Source organism: Dipteris shenzhenensis, chromosome 25, assembly GCF_047967505.1.
Source record: "Dipteris shenzhenensis isolate YYH24624 ecotype China chromosome 25, Dip_SZ_1.0, whole genome shotgun sequence".
NCBI classification, from domain to species: Eukaryota; Viridiplantae; Streptophyta; class Polypodiopsida; order Gleicheniales; family Dipteridaceae; genus Dipteris; species Dipteris shenzhenensis.
In genome coordinates, this window is record NC_141620.1 from 44,584,713 (window position 1) to 44,603,152 (window position 18,440).

Consider the following 18,440-nt stretch of genomic DNA (forward strand, 5'->3'; position numbering starts at 1 on the left):
TTAGGAGACTGTCAACATATTTCAGCTGACTCATGGAGGTGCTGTCTGAATCTCTCCAGAACTCAATTCCAAGACAATAGTGCTTTACCCCTCCGTTTTTGGAGGGTGAGCTTTTGGAAAAGTAGGGCTTTATTAAAAGTCTGCTCTCCCGCTATATGTGTGGATCTCCTGGTCTCATGATCGCCAACATAGTATCCATGCATCCTTGGATGACTTCCTCTGTATTCTATTCCAAATTGTCTTGTATCTCTGATGTATCTGAAGACTCTTTTGGCTGCATTCCAGTGAGACTCTTTTGGATTTGCCATAAATTGTGCTGGTGAACTTATTGCATAACAAATATAATTGCCTTCTCCCATAGCCTATAGATTGCACAGAATTCCAGCCCCTCTACACCTTCACGCCTGGGAGCCAGACCACTTGTACGGCCGGCTACAGCAGCCAGGAGCAGAGTCCCAGGTTCAAGAATCTGAGCTGAATCGTCAGCTCAGCTCAGCCAGCTTACCTTCTACATCGGCCAGCTTTCCCTTCTTCCATCGCCTCTTTCCTAGCTAGCTTTCACTTCGTTTCTACCTCCTAGCTCCGAGGCCACCTGCTTGTTTCTCTTCTCTAGCCTATCTTCTTTTCATATCAGATTTCAGACATGGCTGATTCTGTAGACCCTGAGCTTGCGATGGGAGACCAGGATATCAACTACCATGCGGAGGATGACCAGGGTCTCTACGATGATCTGATAATGAAAAAAGCCTTCAGTGAATTCACTACTGCTCTTGATGGAAAGTTTGAGCAGGTTAACACGAATTAAACAGGGTTGACACAACAACTCCAAGGGATTCAAACTACACTCACACTTTTGACTAGCACTGTTCAGGCACTCACGCATGTGGATGCCATGGCTTCAGTGTTAGGTCCGAACATCACTCCAGATCCCTTTCTCAGAGATCAGAAGTCTCGTACCAAGGAGGTTGTTGACACTTGGTTGCACAAGTGGCAAGTACACTTCCAGTTTCACCCTTATCCAGATGACAAGAAAATACAGCTTGCATCCAGGTTTATGTCAGGAAAGGCTTTATTGTGGAAGGAACTCCAACCCAAGCCTGCAACATGGATTGAATTTGAAGGGGTCTTCAAGAAAGAGTTTCTGAAGAAGGAGGAAGATTACGATATCGTAGGCAAGCTCAAAGCCCTCGATATGTCCAAGCTGAATTTTACTTTTGAGGTTTATCTTCAGAGGTTTCGGGATTTGCAGACCAGAGCTACAAAGATGGATTCAGTGACCTTGTTAGGTTTCTTTGTGGATGGTTTGCCTGACTCCACGCGTATTTATGATGATACCATGGCGAGTGCAAAGGGAAACACAGTTGCCGACATGGGTTGGAAGAACAAGCGGAAGTTCTTCCAGTCTACCACTGGTACCGGGGAGTCGAGTCTATAGACAACGCCTCCAAGAAACATTTGACTCAGGCGAAGAATGGTCGTGTCCGTTTCCTTCGTACCTTGAAGCTAAAGAAGGAAGGACGTTGCTTCTTCTGCGAGGAGCGGGGCCACACTAAGAATGATTGTCCTAAGTATAAGAACCAGAAGCAAGCGCCGGGACCGAAGCTCCAGGCGGGTCCGGGTACCAAAGCTAAGGGAGCTAATCAAGTTTCGATGACAGGTATTTCTGTAAATGTCATTACCTGTCCACTTTCTTAATTGCACTTTTAATACTTCGTTATTTGGTTCCCATGATCTTTTCTGAGTTTACGGAGAAGTTAGGGACCAAAGAGTTCACATTCTCTTTCACTCGGGCAGCTCTCACAACTTTGTTAATTACAAACTTGTGCAGAAGATGGGGTTGTCCACGATACCTAGCAATCACATCTATGAGGTGCAGCTTCCAACTGGGAAGCAGCTTTGGGATCGCAAGATTGAAGCGCTTTCTATCCAGATTCAAGAATACACAGTGGCTCTTACATGCTATGTCATGCACTTGGAGCATGTGGACTTGTTAATCGGAATAGAGTGGTTTAAAACCCACGATATTCGGATTGGATGAAAAGAGCATACTCTTTCTTTTTTGGATAAGGACACCCAATTTTGTATTCAGTGTGATACTATTCCATCTTCTCAGGGACCTATTGTATCTGCGATGTAGCTTTGGAATATATTAAACACTTCTCATTATGATGTCTATCAGTGTGTTTTGATTCCGCTTTCTTCATTTGTTGGCTCTGTGAATAACAAGAATGATTTAAGTGTGTTTGAACACCGTGAATTAAGAACGTTGTCAGATGATTTCATGGATATATTCCTTGCTCAACTGCCGGAAGGTTTACCTCCAGAATGGGCAGTAGACCATCGCATAGATTTAGTACCTAGGGCTCAACCTATTAGTGTTCCACCTTATAGGATGAGCCAACTTGAGGAGGATGAGCTAGCTTCACAGCTACAGGATTATTTGAAAAAGGGCTATATTCACCCAAGTAAATCACCTTGGGGAGCACCTGTCCTCTTAAGAAAGAAGAAAGATTCTACATGGAGAATGTGTATAGATTAAAAATGATTGAATAAAGTGACAATTAAGAATCGATATCCTCTACCTCGTTCCGATGATCTAATAGACCGTTTGGCCGGAGCGAAGTATTTCACTAAGATTGATTTGCGAACGGGTTATCACCAAATCCGTATCTATGCTAAACACATAGATAGAACCGCATTTCAAACTAGGTATGGCCACTGCGAGTTTCTTGTATTACCTTTTGGTTTGACCAATGCTCCTGCCACCTTCCAGCAAATGATGAACGATTTGTTCATAGATTTTCTGGGCAAATTCGTTGTAGTGTTCTTAGATGACATCTTGGTATATAGCCGAACGCTAGAGGATCACATAGAACACCTCCGGATTGTCTTAGTTATTCTAAGACAGCATAATCTCTATGCCAAGATCAGTAAATGTGACTTCTTTATGAAGGAGATCATTTATTTAGGGGACAAGATTTCTTCTGAAGATATTAGCATTGATCTGGATCGTATCCAGAAGGTTTTAGAATAGCCTATCCCTCAAACTGTGAAACAACTTCGTTCTTTCCTAGGATTTACGGTATTATGGAAGTCTGTGCATGATTATTCACACATCACGGCACCCCTGACAAACATATTGAAAGGTCGTGGACGCAGGTCTACCCAGCCGATCTCTTGGAATGATGCATCAAACAAGGCTTTTGAAACCTTGAAGTTTGCTATCAAGGAAGCACCCGTTCTTGCATTACCCGATCCTACCCGGTCTTATGATTTAGAGGCCGATGCGAGTGATTTTGCGATCGGGGCCGCTTTATTCCAAGAGGGTAGACCTGTAGCTTTTGAGAGTAAGAAGCTAGACGACACCCAATATCGTTGGCCCACACTAGAAAAAGAACTCTATGCAGTCGTGTATGCCCTGAAGGTTTGGAGACACTACTTGTATGGTTTGAAGTTTCTTGTAATGACCGATCATCAGTCAATCAAGTATGTGTGTGATGGGTCTGAATTGAGGGACGGAAAGCTAGATGGGCAAAATTAATGCAAGATTTTGATTTTGAAATACGATATCAGAGTTCGTTGAATAGTGTGGCGGATGCCTTAAGTCGAGTCAAGTTTGTAAATGCTATGTCATTTACGAAAATATCCTCAAACCTATTTCAATCCTTGAGAGGGCTTTGCGCAACTGATAGTTATTTCAGTGCTTATTGGCAGAAAGTACAGGATGGGAGCTCCATGGTTGACCAAGACTCAGGGATTGTGCCCCCTATGGTACAGGCGGCGGGAGGTCAGTGGATGATTAGGAACAGCTTGCTGTTCCGGAATGGAAAGATTTGTGTGCCAGATGTTCTAGAACTTCGATCCAAGATTCTCTAGGAGTGTCATGATGCTCCTAGTGCTGGACATCCGGGTATACATCGGACTCTATCTCTTGTGAAGCATACCTTTTATTGGCCTAAAATGCGTGCATTTATTGAAAACTATGTGGTAGGTTGCCGGGTTTGTCAGGTCGCCATTGCAGATTCCAGGTAATAAATGAGAAAGTATTTCCATGGATTTTATTACTGGTTTGCCTCGAACGTGCAAGGGTCATCATTCCATTTGGGTCATAGTCGACCGTCTGACAAAAATGGCTCAATTCTTACCTACTAGAACAACTATTTCAACTGTTCAGCTGGCTCACGAGTTTGTGGACCACTTGTTTAAGCTGTATGGTTTGCCCTCTGACATAGTCAGTGACAGGGACTCAGAGTTTACAAGTAACTTTTGGACACTTGCAGTCTTCATGGAAATTTTATCTACCTATGATAGAATTTGCTTATAACAGTGCAAAGCATTCGAGTACTGGTTACAATTCTTTTATGCTCATGTACGGGTTTCAACCTAAGTCACCAGTTATGGTTGGGTTAAAGGGAATCTAAAATGATGCTGCAAAGACCTTCTTGCAAGACATGCAGCAAATGTTGTAGTTTGCCAAGGAGTCTATTAGAAGTGCCCAAGATCGGGACAGATTTTATGCTAATAGACATCGTTCACCTAGAGAGTTCTCAGCAGGAACGATGGTATATTTGCGAATTCCCAAGGAATCCAAGAGCCTAAGTACTGGTTTGTTTCCGAAGTTATCCCCCAGATACTGTGGTCCATTCAAGGTCATTAAAAGAATTGGACCAGTTGCATATCGACTAGAATTGCCTTCTGATGTTAAAGTACATCCAGTATTTCATGTCAGTGGACTGAAAGAAGTATTGGGTGCGGATGATCAACTTGTTTCTCCTCAAGAAATAATAGAAGTTACAGATTTGACTTTTATTCCACACGAACCTGAGTGTATTCTTGAATTTCATGAAAGACAGATTCGTAATAGAACTATCACGGAATACAAGATCAAGTGGAAGGATCGTGTTGAGGAGGATGCAACATGGGAGACATTACAGAACCTCCAGAGGACATTTTCGGGTTTTTTAGCGAACTCAGAAGTGAGTTCTTAGAGGAGGGGAAGTATGTCATGTGCACGGATTGGTATCCGACGTGTATTGGGTACACAAGACTAGCTCAGGTAGCCTGGGGAGGCTTAGAGCTAGGTAGGCTTGATTCTCGGGTTGAGTGGCAAGAGTATGAACCAGTTAGAGGTCTTCGCTATTTTTGGCGCTTGGGGCCCGAGTCTATATAAGGGGCCCAGAGGTTCAGTTCTCAGAGAGCCGATGGGAGCAAGTTTCGTTCGCAGGTGCTAGGTCTGATCTTGGATTGAGAGTCGCGGACGCGCGCCTGCATCATAGCGTAGCCCAAGGCCTAGCAGCAGATCCCAGGCTTCACAGTGCCACCTGGTGGTATGGGACATCGGGCTGGTTAGGATCTGGTTGGGAGTTCGTGCCAGTAGCTCAGCTCGTGGCTCGGAGGGGACATCTCTTGATTTAGGATCACATCTCGTAGATGTCATGGTTGGGTGGTGAGCAGCCTGCTCATTTCCTCACGTTGGTGTGTTCTTGTGTTTGCTTGCAGATCAGAGGTTTCAGGAGTGCTGGGGACGTGTTAGGTGGAAGCTTCTTGATATGTGCATCGCTATGAAGTAGGCCTAGAGAACCTTGAGTCCTTGAGTTCGTGAACAAGAGAGATGAGCGACATGGATGCTGCTTGAAGGACGGATGAGGCTAATGCACTTGGTGCGAGGCTGCTAGACATAGGTGGCGTCATATGTGTATGAGGAGCTTTGAGACTTGGCATCGCGCTGCTACTACCTAGGCCGGAAGTGCCTTGGATAGAGGAGGCATGAGACCATAAGTAAGAGAGAAGCTACGAGGTAGCTATCGACGTGTGAAAGCATAGTTGGGTGCCGGATGCTAGTTGCAGAGACTTGGTTGTGGAATCTAGTAGGGATGATGATTGTGGGAGCATGGAGAGTCCTAGAACTGCTGCTCTTGTTGGAGGTGACAATATTATATTGTGAGTAGTAGGAGAGGCCGTGGAGTGGCTGCAGAGTTGGGAGCTTGTGGGTAGTAGATAGTATTGCCAATAGGTTGCTGGCTTTCGGTGGTTAAATGTGAAGGCAGATAGGTCGTTCATGACTTGTGAAACAAGGTGATCAAAGAAGAGAATGAAGGTGGCAGCTTTGAGCATACAAGGCAGTTGATTACTTGATGACTAAGAGGTCAGGGGCTGTTCATGATTGATCTTGACATGGGAGATTTTACCATGGGCTTCTTGAAGGAAAGGCCATTGTTGTGGAGCTAGACGGTGAAACCAGAGCCAGGGGAGCTCAGTTTGCACTCAGGGAAGCCAAGGGCAGCAAGAACAGGTGGCTGCAGTTATTTTCCAGCCAGAGGGAGTTCTATAGGTGTCCAACCAGAGAGTCTTCCAGGCTAGGGAAGGGCTGAAAAGACTGATAACATTAATGTAATTAGAAAAATGTTTTTGGTGTTTGAGATGAACCACATGGTGGAGGCAATTATTGTACCACGACATGTGCAATATGAAGTAATATTCAATGAAGTTGAAGAGGAGCGGTGGGGTGGCCTCCCAAAAAGTGAAGATATTATCCAAGATACTCCTATCTTGGACAAATCCTGTCTGAGTAGCTCCTTATTCTGCAGATAACAGACAAGGTAGCTGCAGGATTGGAGTTTTCCAGGAGCCAGTGGCCAAGAGATCTGTTTTAGAAGATAGATATGATACCAGAATATGAATTTTTCTAAGAACTTTTAATCTGCCATTGCCACCTACAGGACCTCTTTTGGATGATGTGTTTTGCTTTGAACTTGTCCGAGATGAAGACTTTTAGGGTTGAGGGAGTCTATGGTGTTTGGTGTTTGGGATAGGGGTGAGGATATGGAAGAGATTAAAGTAGTTATAAAGGCAGTATAGTGCTCTATCTTTTTTGCAATCACCGGTCTCTTCCTCTCGCAGATGAGGATTGCGAGTTGGAATGTTCAGGGCCTCGGGTGTGTACCTCACCACCATTGTAGGCAGCTGATTCGTAACCAACTTCATCCAGATGTTACTGGGGGACCCATTGATATTCGTTTGATTCAGGAACACAAATTGGATGTCAGGTATTGTGCCAAGTCGAGTAAGCTTCTTTCAAGCCATACTTTTTGGTCACCCGCCTTGGGCACCAGGGGAGGTACTTGCATCTCTTTTTCTTCTTCTATACTCCCCTTGGTGATCGGACATGGGATCATAGTCCCTTCTAGAGCTCAGTGGATTATACTTTTGATTGGTGGGGATAAGGTTGGTCTTTTAAACCTTGATGCACCTAATTCTAGAGGGGATCGTGTCCTTCTATGGAAGGAACTGCTCTCTTGGTCACATATTGCAAAGACTTAGATTATAGGGGGCAATTTCAACATGGTTGAAATGCCCTAAGAGACAAAAGGGGTGGTAGGGAAGGTGGTATCCACTCCCTAGAGAGAGCAGTTTGGAATGCCTTCCTTTTTCAGTACAGTGGCAGGGATGCTTGGCACGATGATGCTTTTCACACTCAACCACATTCTCTCCTATTTTCTTGGTCGAACAGGAGATTGCAGATGCCTATCCATGCACGGATTGATAGATTTTATGTGGCTGATTGGGCTCTTGACAGAGGTGGTACGATTAGCATTATAGCTAGAGTGTCCACTTCGGATCATTTTCCAGTGATTCGGATGGTTTCAAATCCTCATGTGAGAGGCTGCTCTGCCAGTGTTAGGATTCCAGATGTTTTTTTATAGAGGAGAGCCTTACAGAGATCGTGTTGAGGACTTGGGTATCTCATATGCATGATGGGCAGCTTTCTCCGTCAGACTTAGCTGCAGCCCTCTCCAATATTAGCGAATTTTATCTTTTAGTTGCTCGTATCAGGAGGGGTGAGATCCTCAGGCATGAGATAGGTATCCGTCAGCAGTTGGCTGCCTTCCAAAGGAAGGAGTAGAAGAGGCCTACAAATTCTTGGATTCATAAGCACCTTGCTACAGCAAGGGCCCAACAGTAGTCACTTTTAGATCAAAGAGCAGAGTATGCCTTTCATGCTAGAGAGTCATTTTGGACTCAGATGACGGGAGGTAGGGTCAACAAGCAGTTCTTCTTTACTCTTGGCCCTAGACATAGTAAGGAGAGCGTCTCACAGCTTGTTAACTCTTGCAAAGTTCTTCAGACACATCCGGATGCCGTCTTGCAGGTTGCCACCAATTTCTATACCTCCCTTCTAACAGCAGATCTTGACACTCAGGCGACAGATGATGCTAGAGTGGTTATTTGGTAGCGCTTACCTGAGTTGGTGACTGGGACATGACTGTCTCACTTGATGCACCCTTCACCAACACAAGGTTTAGGACTGCCCTTCATAAGCACAAGTGTCCTGGTTCAGATGGACTTACCCCCTTCAGCCTTGCAAGGTGTTTGGGACTCGGTTGAGATGCCAGACTTACTTACGGAGGGCCTCGTTCATTTGATTCTGAAAAGAGGTTGCAGGAATTTAGTGTCTCAGTGGAGACCGATTACTTTGCTGGGTACTTTGTATAAAATCTTAGCCCTGCAGGGTGTTTGGGACTTGGGTGAGATGCTAGACTCACTTACTGAGGGCATCGTTCATTTGATTCCGAAAGGGGGTTGCAAGAATTTAGTATCTTAGTGGAGACCGATTACTTTGTTGGGTACTTTGTATAAAATCTTAGCAAAAGCTATCAGCATATTTTGGGAGGCTTCTAACTGGACCATGCATAATGGCCACAGGCTGGCCATTCTAATCTTGGACTTTGAGAAAGCTTATGACAAGGTAGACTAGGGCATTCTGGAGGGCACACTTACTCACTTTGGTTTCTTAGATGCATTGATCAGAGGGGTGTTAGCCCTCTACAGATCAGCCCACAGCCAGCAGGTTCTTATTGGTGGAGTTAGGGGGGACAGGTTCGAGATTACTAGATCAGTCCGCCACGGATGCCCTCTAGCCCCCTTTCTGTTCTTATTTGTGGCTGAAGCTATGAGCTATTACATTAGAGCTCAAGCTGATATTGTAGGGCTCAGGCTTCCATTGAGGCAGGAAGATGAGCACTTAGACAGTGAGTTGGCAAATGATACGGCTGTTTTTTGGGATGCCACTCCACATACACTAACCTCGTTTAGGATGGCGCTGGATTTTGTTTTGCATTGTGGCATGTGCACACATTAATTGGAACAAATCCAATGGATTTTGGATCAGTGATGAGGACACTCCAGAATGGGGGAAATGACATAGGGTTCACTTCGATTTAGAGGGGTGTTTCCATCAGATATCTAGGATGCTAGGTTGGGGTGGCCAGCACAACATTTTGCTCCCGTGTTGGAGAGTATCAGGAGGAAACTCATCTTTTGGAGTTCTACCAGACTTGACCTTGCATCTAGAGTTGTGGTTGTGAACCGGGTATTATTGGCCACTGCCTGGTTTGTTTGCTCTTGTTGGTGCAGGTCTAGAGGTTGTATCGCTCAGCTCATGAGACCTATCAAGAACTTCCTATGGAGCGGTTTAGATGGCACCTCACATGTTGTAGCCAGGGTGGCTTGGGAGACCCTCATTCTCCCCACAGGAGAAGAAGGTCTCAATATTATTGACCCGAACTTGCAGTGTATGGACTTGCTTTGCAAGTTCGTAGTACGTGGATTGATGCCTGGACAGGAGCCTTGCAAAGATTTCTTCTCACGCAACATTCAATCTTGTATTCCATCTCATGGGGGAGATTAGATGGATAGCATCCGATGGATCTTTACTTCAGCCCATCTCAAATCTCCCCCTTCCTTCTCTGGCTGCTTTTCTGAAAGCTTGGGGTAGCTTCAGAAACACTCTTCACAAAGTTCCACCCACCTCTCGTGAAGAAATTCATAGACAACCAGTCATGTGGAATGACTTGATATTGGATGACCATGGCAAGCCACTTGGAGTGTCACACTCTATGGAGTGGTCTAGATGGGAGAGGGGACCTGCTTCTACAATAGGCGCCTGGTAGGCCTTTAGGAGACTTCCAAAGGATCAGAGACTCTTAGTAGTTGGCCACCTCACAGAGAGTGCAGGGGTAGGGTACAGCAGATAGAGGCAGCCCTTCTGATAGATTGGATAGACATAGATGACATGCCGATCACAGAGTCCATGTGGTGGGGAGCGTTCTCAGGGCATTTCTTTACAGGTTATTGCGCTACGGGATGCACATGCTAGTCTTTGATGTTCAATCGGGAGGTAGACTTACCCGATCTTCTGATGATATTCTTTTGGAGGTTGCCTTTCAACCTGTCAGGATTGCAGGTGTCATGGAGTGGGACACGGACTCACAATGGTATCTTGACCATGATCCTCTTCTCCTTGCGTTGGAGTCTTGGAGACTCTTGTTATACGGTGGTTCCCCTATTAGGTTCTTGCAGTTGTGGGACCCAGGGGAGTAGGAATGGATTGATGAGGGGCACCGAGAGAAGAGCATCCCCTTCTTTCGTTATACAGCTAGAAATGCCCGGAGATTTCAGCTCAGCAGTAGAGGTTGGAGGCCGTCCAGAGCCCCTCATTGGGATAGTTTTCAGATTTTTGCAGTTGTGTGAAAAAACTTTTGGCGTAGACTCTGGAAATCCCTCACAATAGAAAGATCACTCTTTTCTTTTGGCTTTCTATTCATGGAGGGATTGCAGTGAACCTGTGGAGATCTAGGTTCGGGGCTGACCCTACTTGTCCTCGTTGCCACATAGCAGTTGAGTCAGTACAACATTGCATTTGGGAGTGCAGACAGGTGAGGACGATCTGGAAAGGCGTTGCTAGGATTTTCAGCATCTTTCGTACAACACCTTTCTATATGACCTGGGGTTAGTAGCATGGTTATCTCTTACTAGCCCCCAGGTGTTCTTCGAGGGATATGATCCAGATCCAGCTTTCATTGTACGGCGACACTCAATGGAGTCTTGTTCCCTTCAGTCCTTTCAAAGCTACTCATGCCTCAGTAGACACATCATGGGAGATTTTGGCTAGCATTGCAGCTTGGCATATTTGGAGAGCCAGGTGTACAGAGGCGATGGAGGGTACCCAGGTTCACCCCTCGTAGACTATGGCCAGGGACGGACACAGTACACACTTTGATGGCCATCTAGGCGAGTATGCAGGGATCCTCCATAGCAGCCACTGCCAGGAGAGTTACTTTTTTCAAAGTTTGGAGAGGATCTCCTTTCTTCTCTAAGTCTCCCTCAGGGTTGAGGTGGCATTTTCAGCGTCCGCCTTGGTGTCTTATTAGCTCCTTTTGAACTGTTTTTTTCCTCATGCATAGCATGATGTATTCTCACATTTGAGCTTGCTCTCACGGTTTTCAATCATACTTAATGAAGTAATGTTCCCTTCACTCCTTTTAGAGCTGCTCATGCCTCAGTAGACACATCATGGGAGATTCTGGCTAGCATTGCAGCTTGGCATATTTGGAGAGCCAGGTGTACAAAGGTGATGGAGGGTACCCAGGTTCACCCCTTTCAGGCTATGACCAGTATTTGGACCAACACGGTAAACACTCTGATGGCCATCTGGGCGAGCATGCAAGGAGGATGCTCTGGAGCAGCCACTGCCAGGAGAGTTATTTTTTTCAGAGTTTGGAGAGGATCTCCTTTTTCTCTAAGTCTCCCTCAGGGTTGAAGTGGCATTTTCAGCCTCCGCCTTGGTTTTTTGTTAGCTCCTTTTGAGCTGTTTTTTTCCCTCATGCATAAGTATGATGTATTCCCGCATTTGAGTTTGCTCTCGTGGTTTTCATTCATACTTAATGAAGTAATTTTCTTGGGGGAAAAAAAAGACATGAAGCCCACTAGTTCAAAAACCAACTGGAGACGAACTAAGCAACTCAAAGCCACCAAACACTTGCACGTGTAGCCACATGGAGCAGTTATGAGGGGTTAGATATCACCAAAAGGATGCTGGCACATGTAGAGGATCAGAGGCCACCAGATGAAATGGGATAAGGCATGAAACAGATGAAATGGGATAAGGCATGAAAGGTAGGAATAAAGATGGCACAGAAAAATGTTCTGGTTGTCACCTTAGACTGGGAAAGAAAATGATATAGTGGCCGTAATGGAGCTAAAAGGAAAAGGAGAGGGATCAAGAACATTGTCCATGCACCAGCATTCTTTTTTGTATTTTCTAAATAGAAATACTAATTCAAGAATCACCTTCATGTTGTAGCCATACGAAATCGATTTGACGATTACAAATTCATTGTTGTTTGCTTGACTGCACTTTCTGATGCTTGGTATCAGGACAAAATTGGAAGAAGTTCGAAAAAAGGTTCAAGCCCTTAAAGATAAGTATGATCGCTCTTTGGCTTCAAAAGAAGCTCTCCAAAAAGAATCAGATGACCTGGAGGTACTTTGTCACCGACCATCGCACATTTTGGCTCCTGTTTATTTTCTGTTCCCTTATTTATCCTAGCTGTAATATTCTCACTTTGTTGAAAATTTATTTACCTTTGTATGGTTATTCTCACCTTGCAACCCCTCCAAATGTGATCCCAATTTTTGTAAGACTGTGGAGTCATCTTGATCTTTTGCAGGTCAAACTGCAACGGGCAGAAAAACTTGTTCTTGGTTTGGCTGGAGAAAAAAGCAGGTGGGAAACATCTATTACCACATTCCAAGAAGAGATAAAGAGACTCCCGGGAGATTGCCTAGTGGCTTCTGCATTTCTTTCCTATGCAGGACCCTTCTCCTCTGAATATCGTGATGATTTAGTAAAAGGAGTATGGGTTCCAGAGGTGGGGACTCATTGCTGGATTGTGTAATTTTCTGATAGATAATTGAATACGAAGATCAATGAGGAGGGTCACAAAATCCCTCTTGAATGAATGAAACCAAAGCTTAAAACATCTAAACTTCAGTATACAATGAAAACTGAAGTCTACTTGATATCCTTGAGGATCTTTTCTCAAACAAGATCCATCTCCAAAACTGAAATCCATTGCAGGTATTGAAATCTGAAATTCCTTCATCACCAAACTTTGGGTTCTCGTCGTTCTTGGCTGATGCTGGTGATGTGCGGGATTGGAACCTTCAGGGATTACCTGCTGATTCCTTTTCTACTGAGAATGGAGTTCTGGTAACAAGGAGTAACAGATGGCCACTTATGATTGACCCACAGGTTGGTTGAATCACATTGTTTTCAATCCTCAATTGACTTCTTGTTTTGTTTCTGTATTTTACAGCCTACTTTTCAGTAGAATCTGCAAAAGTGATCTCACCTATTCTTAAGAAATAAAGTAAATCAAGTAGGTCCTTGTAGCCTCTCAATTTCTGTCTACAATGTATCAAGTTTTCAAAAAAAGTTCTGAATAAGCTGACTACTTTTTCAAAGAACAGGAACAAGCAAAAAAATGGGTGAGAAACATGGAAGCAAATAATGGTTTGATAGTTGTTGACTTACAGGTATTCCACTGTATTTCTAAAGTTCAAACATCAATTACTAAAGTTATTTTTCCTGCCTTTATTTTTCAAGGTGAAATGTCAAGAATGCACCAACTTCCCTGAAATCTCATTTCTTTATTTCAGATGGACAACTTGATGAGAAAGATGGAGGATTGCATTCAGCTTGGTACTCCAGTCCTATTGCTTGATGTTCTTGAGGAAATTGATCCCTCTCTTGAACCAATTCTGGCCAAGGCATTTATAACCAAAGGAAGTCGAGTAAGATATTTGACATCTTTAGCCAGCAAACTCTTGCTTCTTTCTGATGTAAAGTAATGGTCTTTTTTTGGCAAGAAAATGAACAAGTATTAAGTATGACCAGAATACATGAAGTCCTGATATAATCCTGTGAAAACCGTCATATACATAAAGCAGACATGACGTGAGGCTGGGTAGCCAATCTGGAGAGTGGAAGTGCCATGAAGACTGTGTGGCTATGAGTGTGCAGTATAAACCATGGTTCCACTCTCTTGTGAAGGCCGCTTGCCTGGACACTCCTGCCCATGACGAATCCTAGACTAAACTCCAAGCATGTGTATGATATCTTACTGGATCACACGGCAAGTGACTAGAAGGCAAAGGTCTGGGTCCCATCCAAGTTCTTGATGCATTTGGATCTCCAAATTTTCCATGCACGGTAAGAATAGCAATTACCTCCCATCCAAGTCCATGGGGGTTCTGATGCCTATGCAAGGCGGGCGGCACTATGTCTAGATTGATTAGTTGGGGTTCACCCTAGCTAAGAAAAAAGCCTTGTTTGAACCTGCTCCCTCATTAAAGACTTGAGGGGCCAACTGTGCAAGCCAAGCCATAGATCCCCAGGTGATGTAGAGTGTGTGTCTCTTCATTTGGCCATTGTGCCAGTGTGCAAGTTTGTATCCCCAAATAAAGTGCTGAATGGACTCCAAGGCTGAAAGGCATCTCAAGCATTTGGGATCTGTTCCAAAATTTTGTCTTCCATTGGTGAACAATGGGATCTCCAACGACCTAACAGTCTACATCACATCTTGCTCCTCCTCTATAATAAACCCATCACCCTTGCAAAGGTTGCGAATCGGTTAGGGGAAGCAAGACTAAAACAAGTAGAGGCCACAGGCGCCACTTGAAAGCGTGGGGGCCTGCAATCTTGTACTACTATCCAAACCTAGCCTGATGTTGGAGGGGTTAGGAGGAGGAGACAAAAGCGGAGGGGAGCCCCATCTTGGGCATCTCTTGCTGTGTCTAGTCCTTGTAAGACAATCCCATACCAAGTGTTCTGGAAATGTGACACTGGTTTCTCAAACCAGTAACATCAATCATCTGCCTAAATGGATGCCTATCAAAAGTCTTGAAGATATGGTAAGCCATGAAGAGTATGGGAGCCCCCCATTATTTCCAAGGTCCTCATCAAGACTGAAACACTAGATACAACATCTCCCTCCCGATACGCCATCTCCAACGCGATTGTTGACGCTGCTAATGAGCAGGTTGATGGGAGTTGAGGAATCTCTAGAACCTATCCAAAAGAGGGACATCAACTGGAGAACCCAAATCAGCATCATCCTCAAACTGAGTAATGTCCAGAGGTGTATCATCATATGGAGGCAACTCCTCACTTATGAGTTGCATGCTATGATGCTCTACAAACAAAACATCCCTGCTTATGATTACTTTCCTTGTGGCTAGATCATAAAGCCTAAAGCCTCGGCTTTTAGTGCTATATCCCACAAAGATGCATTTGAAGCTTTTATCATCAAGCTTGGATCGATTTTCAGCCAGTACCAAAGCATATGCAACAGACACAAACACTCTGAAGTGATTCACCTTGGGCTTGTACCCATTAAATGCCTCAAAAGGCGACCTAATAAACAATGCTTGTGTAGGGTAGCGATTTTGAATATATGCGGCTGTAACAATTGCTTCACCCCAAAATGCTTTTGACAATCTCTTAAATTTCAGCATACACCGTGTCATCTCCATGAGAGTCATGTTCTTCCTCTCTGCAATCGGATTATGCTGAGGCGTGTATGGCACTGTTTTGTGATGCTTTATCCCATGCTCTTTCAAGTACCCTTCAAAAGCATGTGAAGTATACTCTCGAGCAAACATGCAACGGAAGCAAGTTACTTTTACTTTTGGTGGGTCACCAGTTGAGATCGTATCCTCATACACTTACTTAGGGGTCATCTTCTTTGGCCTGATCTTCACGATGAGACCAGCGATGCAGGCCAGACTGAGCAGGGGATACGCCTCACTGGCTCGGCTAGAGAGACAATGCTTTCACTCCCACTTCCAGGACCCTCGGACCAAGGCTCTTCTCTTCGACTCCTTGGTCCGACCAGCCGGTATGTATGGCAGCCCTTGTTGGGGGCCTGACATGTCAGAGATAGAGTGGACACGGGTGGAGCACCTGCAAATCCTCATGCTCTCACGGATGATCCGGGGGAAACCATTTGTACCACATCACATCATTCAGGCTGAGTTTGGTGCTTCTCCACTCCAGCTAGATGCAGCCTTTCAAACCATCACATATCTACACCGGGTTAGATCATATGGGGACTACACATCAGGGAGACAGAGGTTGCCATGGTTGGCTCTCGATTCCTCCATGAGGTTGGCAGCAGAGGGAGACGAGCGATGCTGGTATGCACGGACTCACATATGGTTTGTGAGACTAGGGTTCCACATCGATAGGATACCTCCTTTTCAGTACAGTTTAGATGCCCCTCCGGTACTCCCACCCACCATCCCGATTGGGCCACACACCAATCAGGTCATTCGAGAGGATCTCCTACAACTACACACCTTTAGGATCTGGTTGGAGCCGAGGGAGCTCCCAGTGAAGCTGAGTTTCTATAGAGATTACTGTCTTCGTATTTCAGAGGAGGGATTCATCACACCACCGGGGTACACTGAGCTTCATATGCCTCACTCACTACGGATCTCCATCGGACAGTTTCGGGTATCATCACACCGCCTCCGCATAGAGAGCGGCAGAGCAAAGGGGATTCCTAGGGAGCATCGCTTATGCATATTGTGCGACTGTCAGGAGGTTGAGTCGGAGGAGCATTTTATTTTCAGGTGCCCAATGTACTACGAGATCCGAGGTTGCTACCATTGCCTCTTTAGAGATGGCTCTAGGCTCCTTTCCAGATTCCTCGCCTACCCAGATCAGAGATGCCTCGCGGCCTTCATTCACGAGGGGGTCCGACACAGAGAGTACTTACTCAGGCGATGGGGCTTGGCCACATCATCAGACACCTCTCAGAGCAGGATCATAGAGTTCTTCCCATCGAGTGACATTGATCGTCCAGTCTCTAGCCGCAGACGTGACAGAGACCCCGACCCGACGATCGCAGTGCGACACACGAGACATCAAGGGGGACACAACTCACTCTAGGGGACCTCCCGTCATTGTTTAGACCCGGGATACGTCCCATGGGAGTCACGGATGCTCTGGTCTTGTGTCAAGACTCATCTAGGAGACCGAGATGCACGGCACCCCTTGACGGGCGCCAGCGTCCCATCACCGGCTATGCACCAGCCAGGGCAACATGACATACGGAGGATTCCCGCTCCGCTCCAGTCCTTTTCTTTTCTTTTCATTGTTACATCGAGAGGTATTTGATTATGTATGATCAAACTTAGGGTCCAGCACGGGTGATGATGCTCGTTTCAGTAGCTCCACCCTTACTGTGATTTGTATCAGGTTTTCTTTCAGTCTCATAGACCCATCGGTCTTCCGAAGACTCAAATTTCATTCATTCTTTCTTTCTCTCCCATTTTCAGAATTAAGCGTTCAAATTCTAGAACTGGTTTGGTTCTCAGCCAATTCTTTGATGTCTTTAAACCAATTGAACACTTCAGATTTGCTTTTCATGATAAAGAGCCAAGTGAGCCTTGAATAATCATCAATGAATGTGATAAAATACCAATACCCTCTATGGGTTGCGACATTCATTGGTCCACAAACATCACTATGCACAATCTGCAAGACCCGTTGTAATCTTACTGAACCTGGGCCATCCATTTGGAACGGTAGGCGATGCAACTTTCCAAGAGCATAAGCTTCACACACCTCTTGAGCAGGCTGCTGTAATCTTGGCGATCCTTCAACCATATTATGATTATGCAAATATGCCAAAGCTTTGTGATGTGCATGACCAAACCTGGCATGCCATAAATCACCTTGAGCAGCAGAAGAGACAACCATAGCATGCTGATTATAGGGCTGAGCATCAAGCTCTGTGATGTGCATGACCAAACCTGGCATGCCATAAATCACCTTGAGTAGTAGAAGAGACAGCCATAGCATGCTAATTATAGGGCTGAGCATCAAGCTTGTAAAGACCCATGCTTGCCTTAGAAGAACCTGTAGCCACAATCTTGTATCCTTTCTTTGGATCCTTGATCCTGCATTGATCATCATGGAATTCCACAAGTATGTGCTGATCATGAGCCATGGATGGACGGAAACAAGATTTTTCCTCAAGTTAGAAACATATCAAACATCACGGATATACTTTTTCTTTCCTAAATCCAGAAGGATGGGAACATCTCCCACTCCTGTTATGTCCCGAGTGGCATCATTGGCACAAGTAACCTGTCTGCCATGAACATGTTTTATTTCTTCAAAGAACTCTTTCCTGTGAGTCATGTGCTTCGATGCACCAGTATCTACTTCCATCAACTCGTGAATACTCCTCTTGAAAATCAAGTTGTGGAAGAAGTCTTTCCCTTGGAAATAAGGCCTATAAATGGTGGATGAGCCTCAAAGAAAATGGTAGAATTCCTAGGTATTTGGCTGAGTTTGAACAAGCCTTCTTAAAAGAGTTTTTACCAAAAAATGAATTAGAAAGAGCGTGGGAGGCTTGGGACAATTGCACTATGGGTAAGAACACTCTAGTCGAGTATCTAGCGAATTATAGGGAGGCAATCCTTAAGATGAAAGGAATTGATGAATTCCAAAAGATAAGGGGTTTCGTGAGAGGCCTAAAAGACACTTATAAGGTTGAGGTCAGAAGAAATTCTCCCAAAACCTTTGA

At 44.9% G+C, this 18,440-nt stretch overlaps 1 protein-coding gene across 1 annotated transcript in view; it reads left to right on the forward strand.

The window, feature by feature from the left end:
- The window catches only part of LOC147885929 (dynein-1-beta heavy chain, flagellar inner arm I1 complex-like), a 629,024-nt gene that overhangs the window by 539,819 nt on the left and 70,765 nt on the right, over positions 1-18,440 (forward strand). Inside the window, exons 55-59 of the mRNA XM_087396248.1 lie at positions 12,217-12,322; positions 12,510-12,710; positions 12,920-13,093; positions 13,312-13,377; positions 13,501-13,635. Of these exons, the coding sequence (XP_087252374.1) occupies positions 12,217-12,322; positions 12,510-12,710; positions 12,920-13,093; positions 13,312-13,377; positions 13,501-13,635 (682 nt within the window). The remainder of the gene's footprint in view (positions 1-12,216; positions 12,323-12,509; positions 12,711-12,919; positions 13,094-13,311; positions 13,378-13,500; positions 13,636-18,440) is intronic.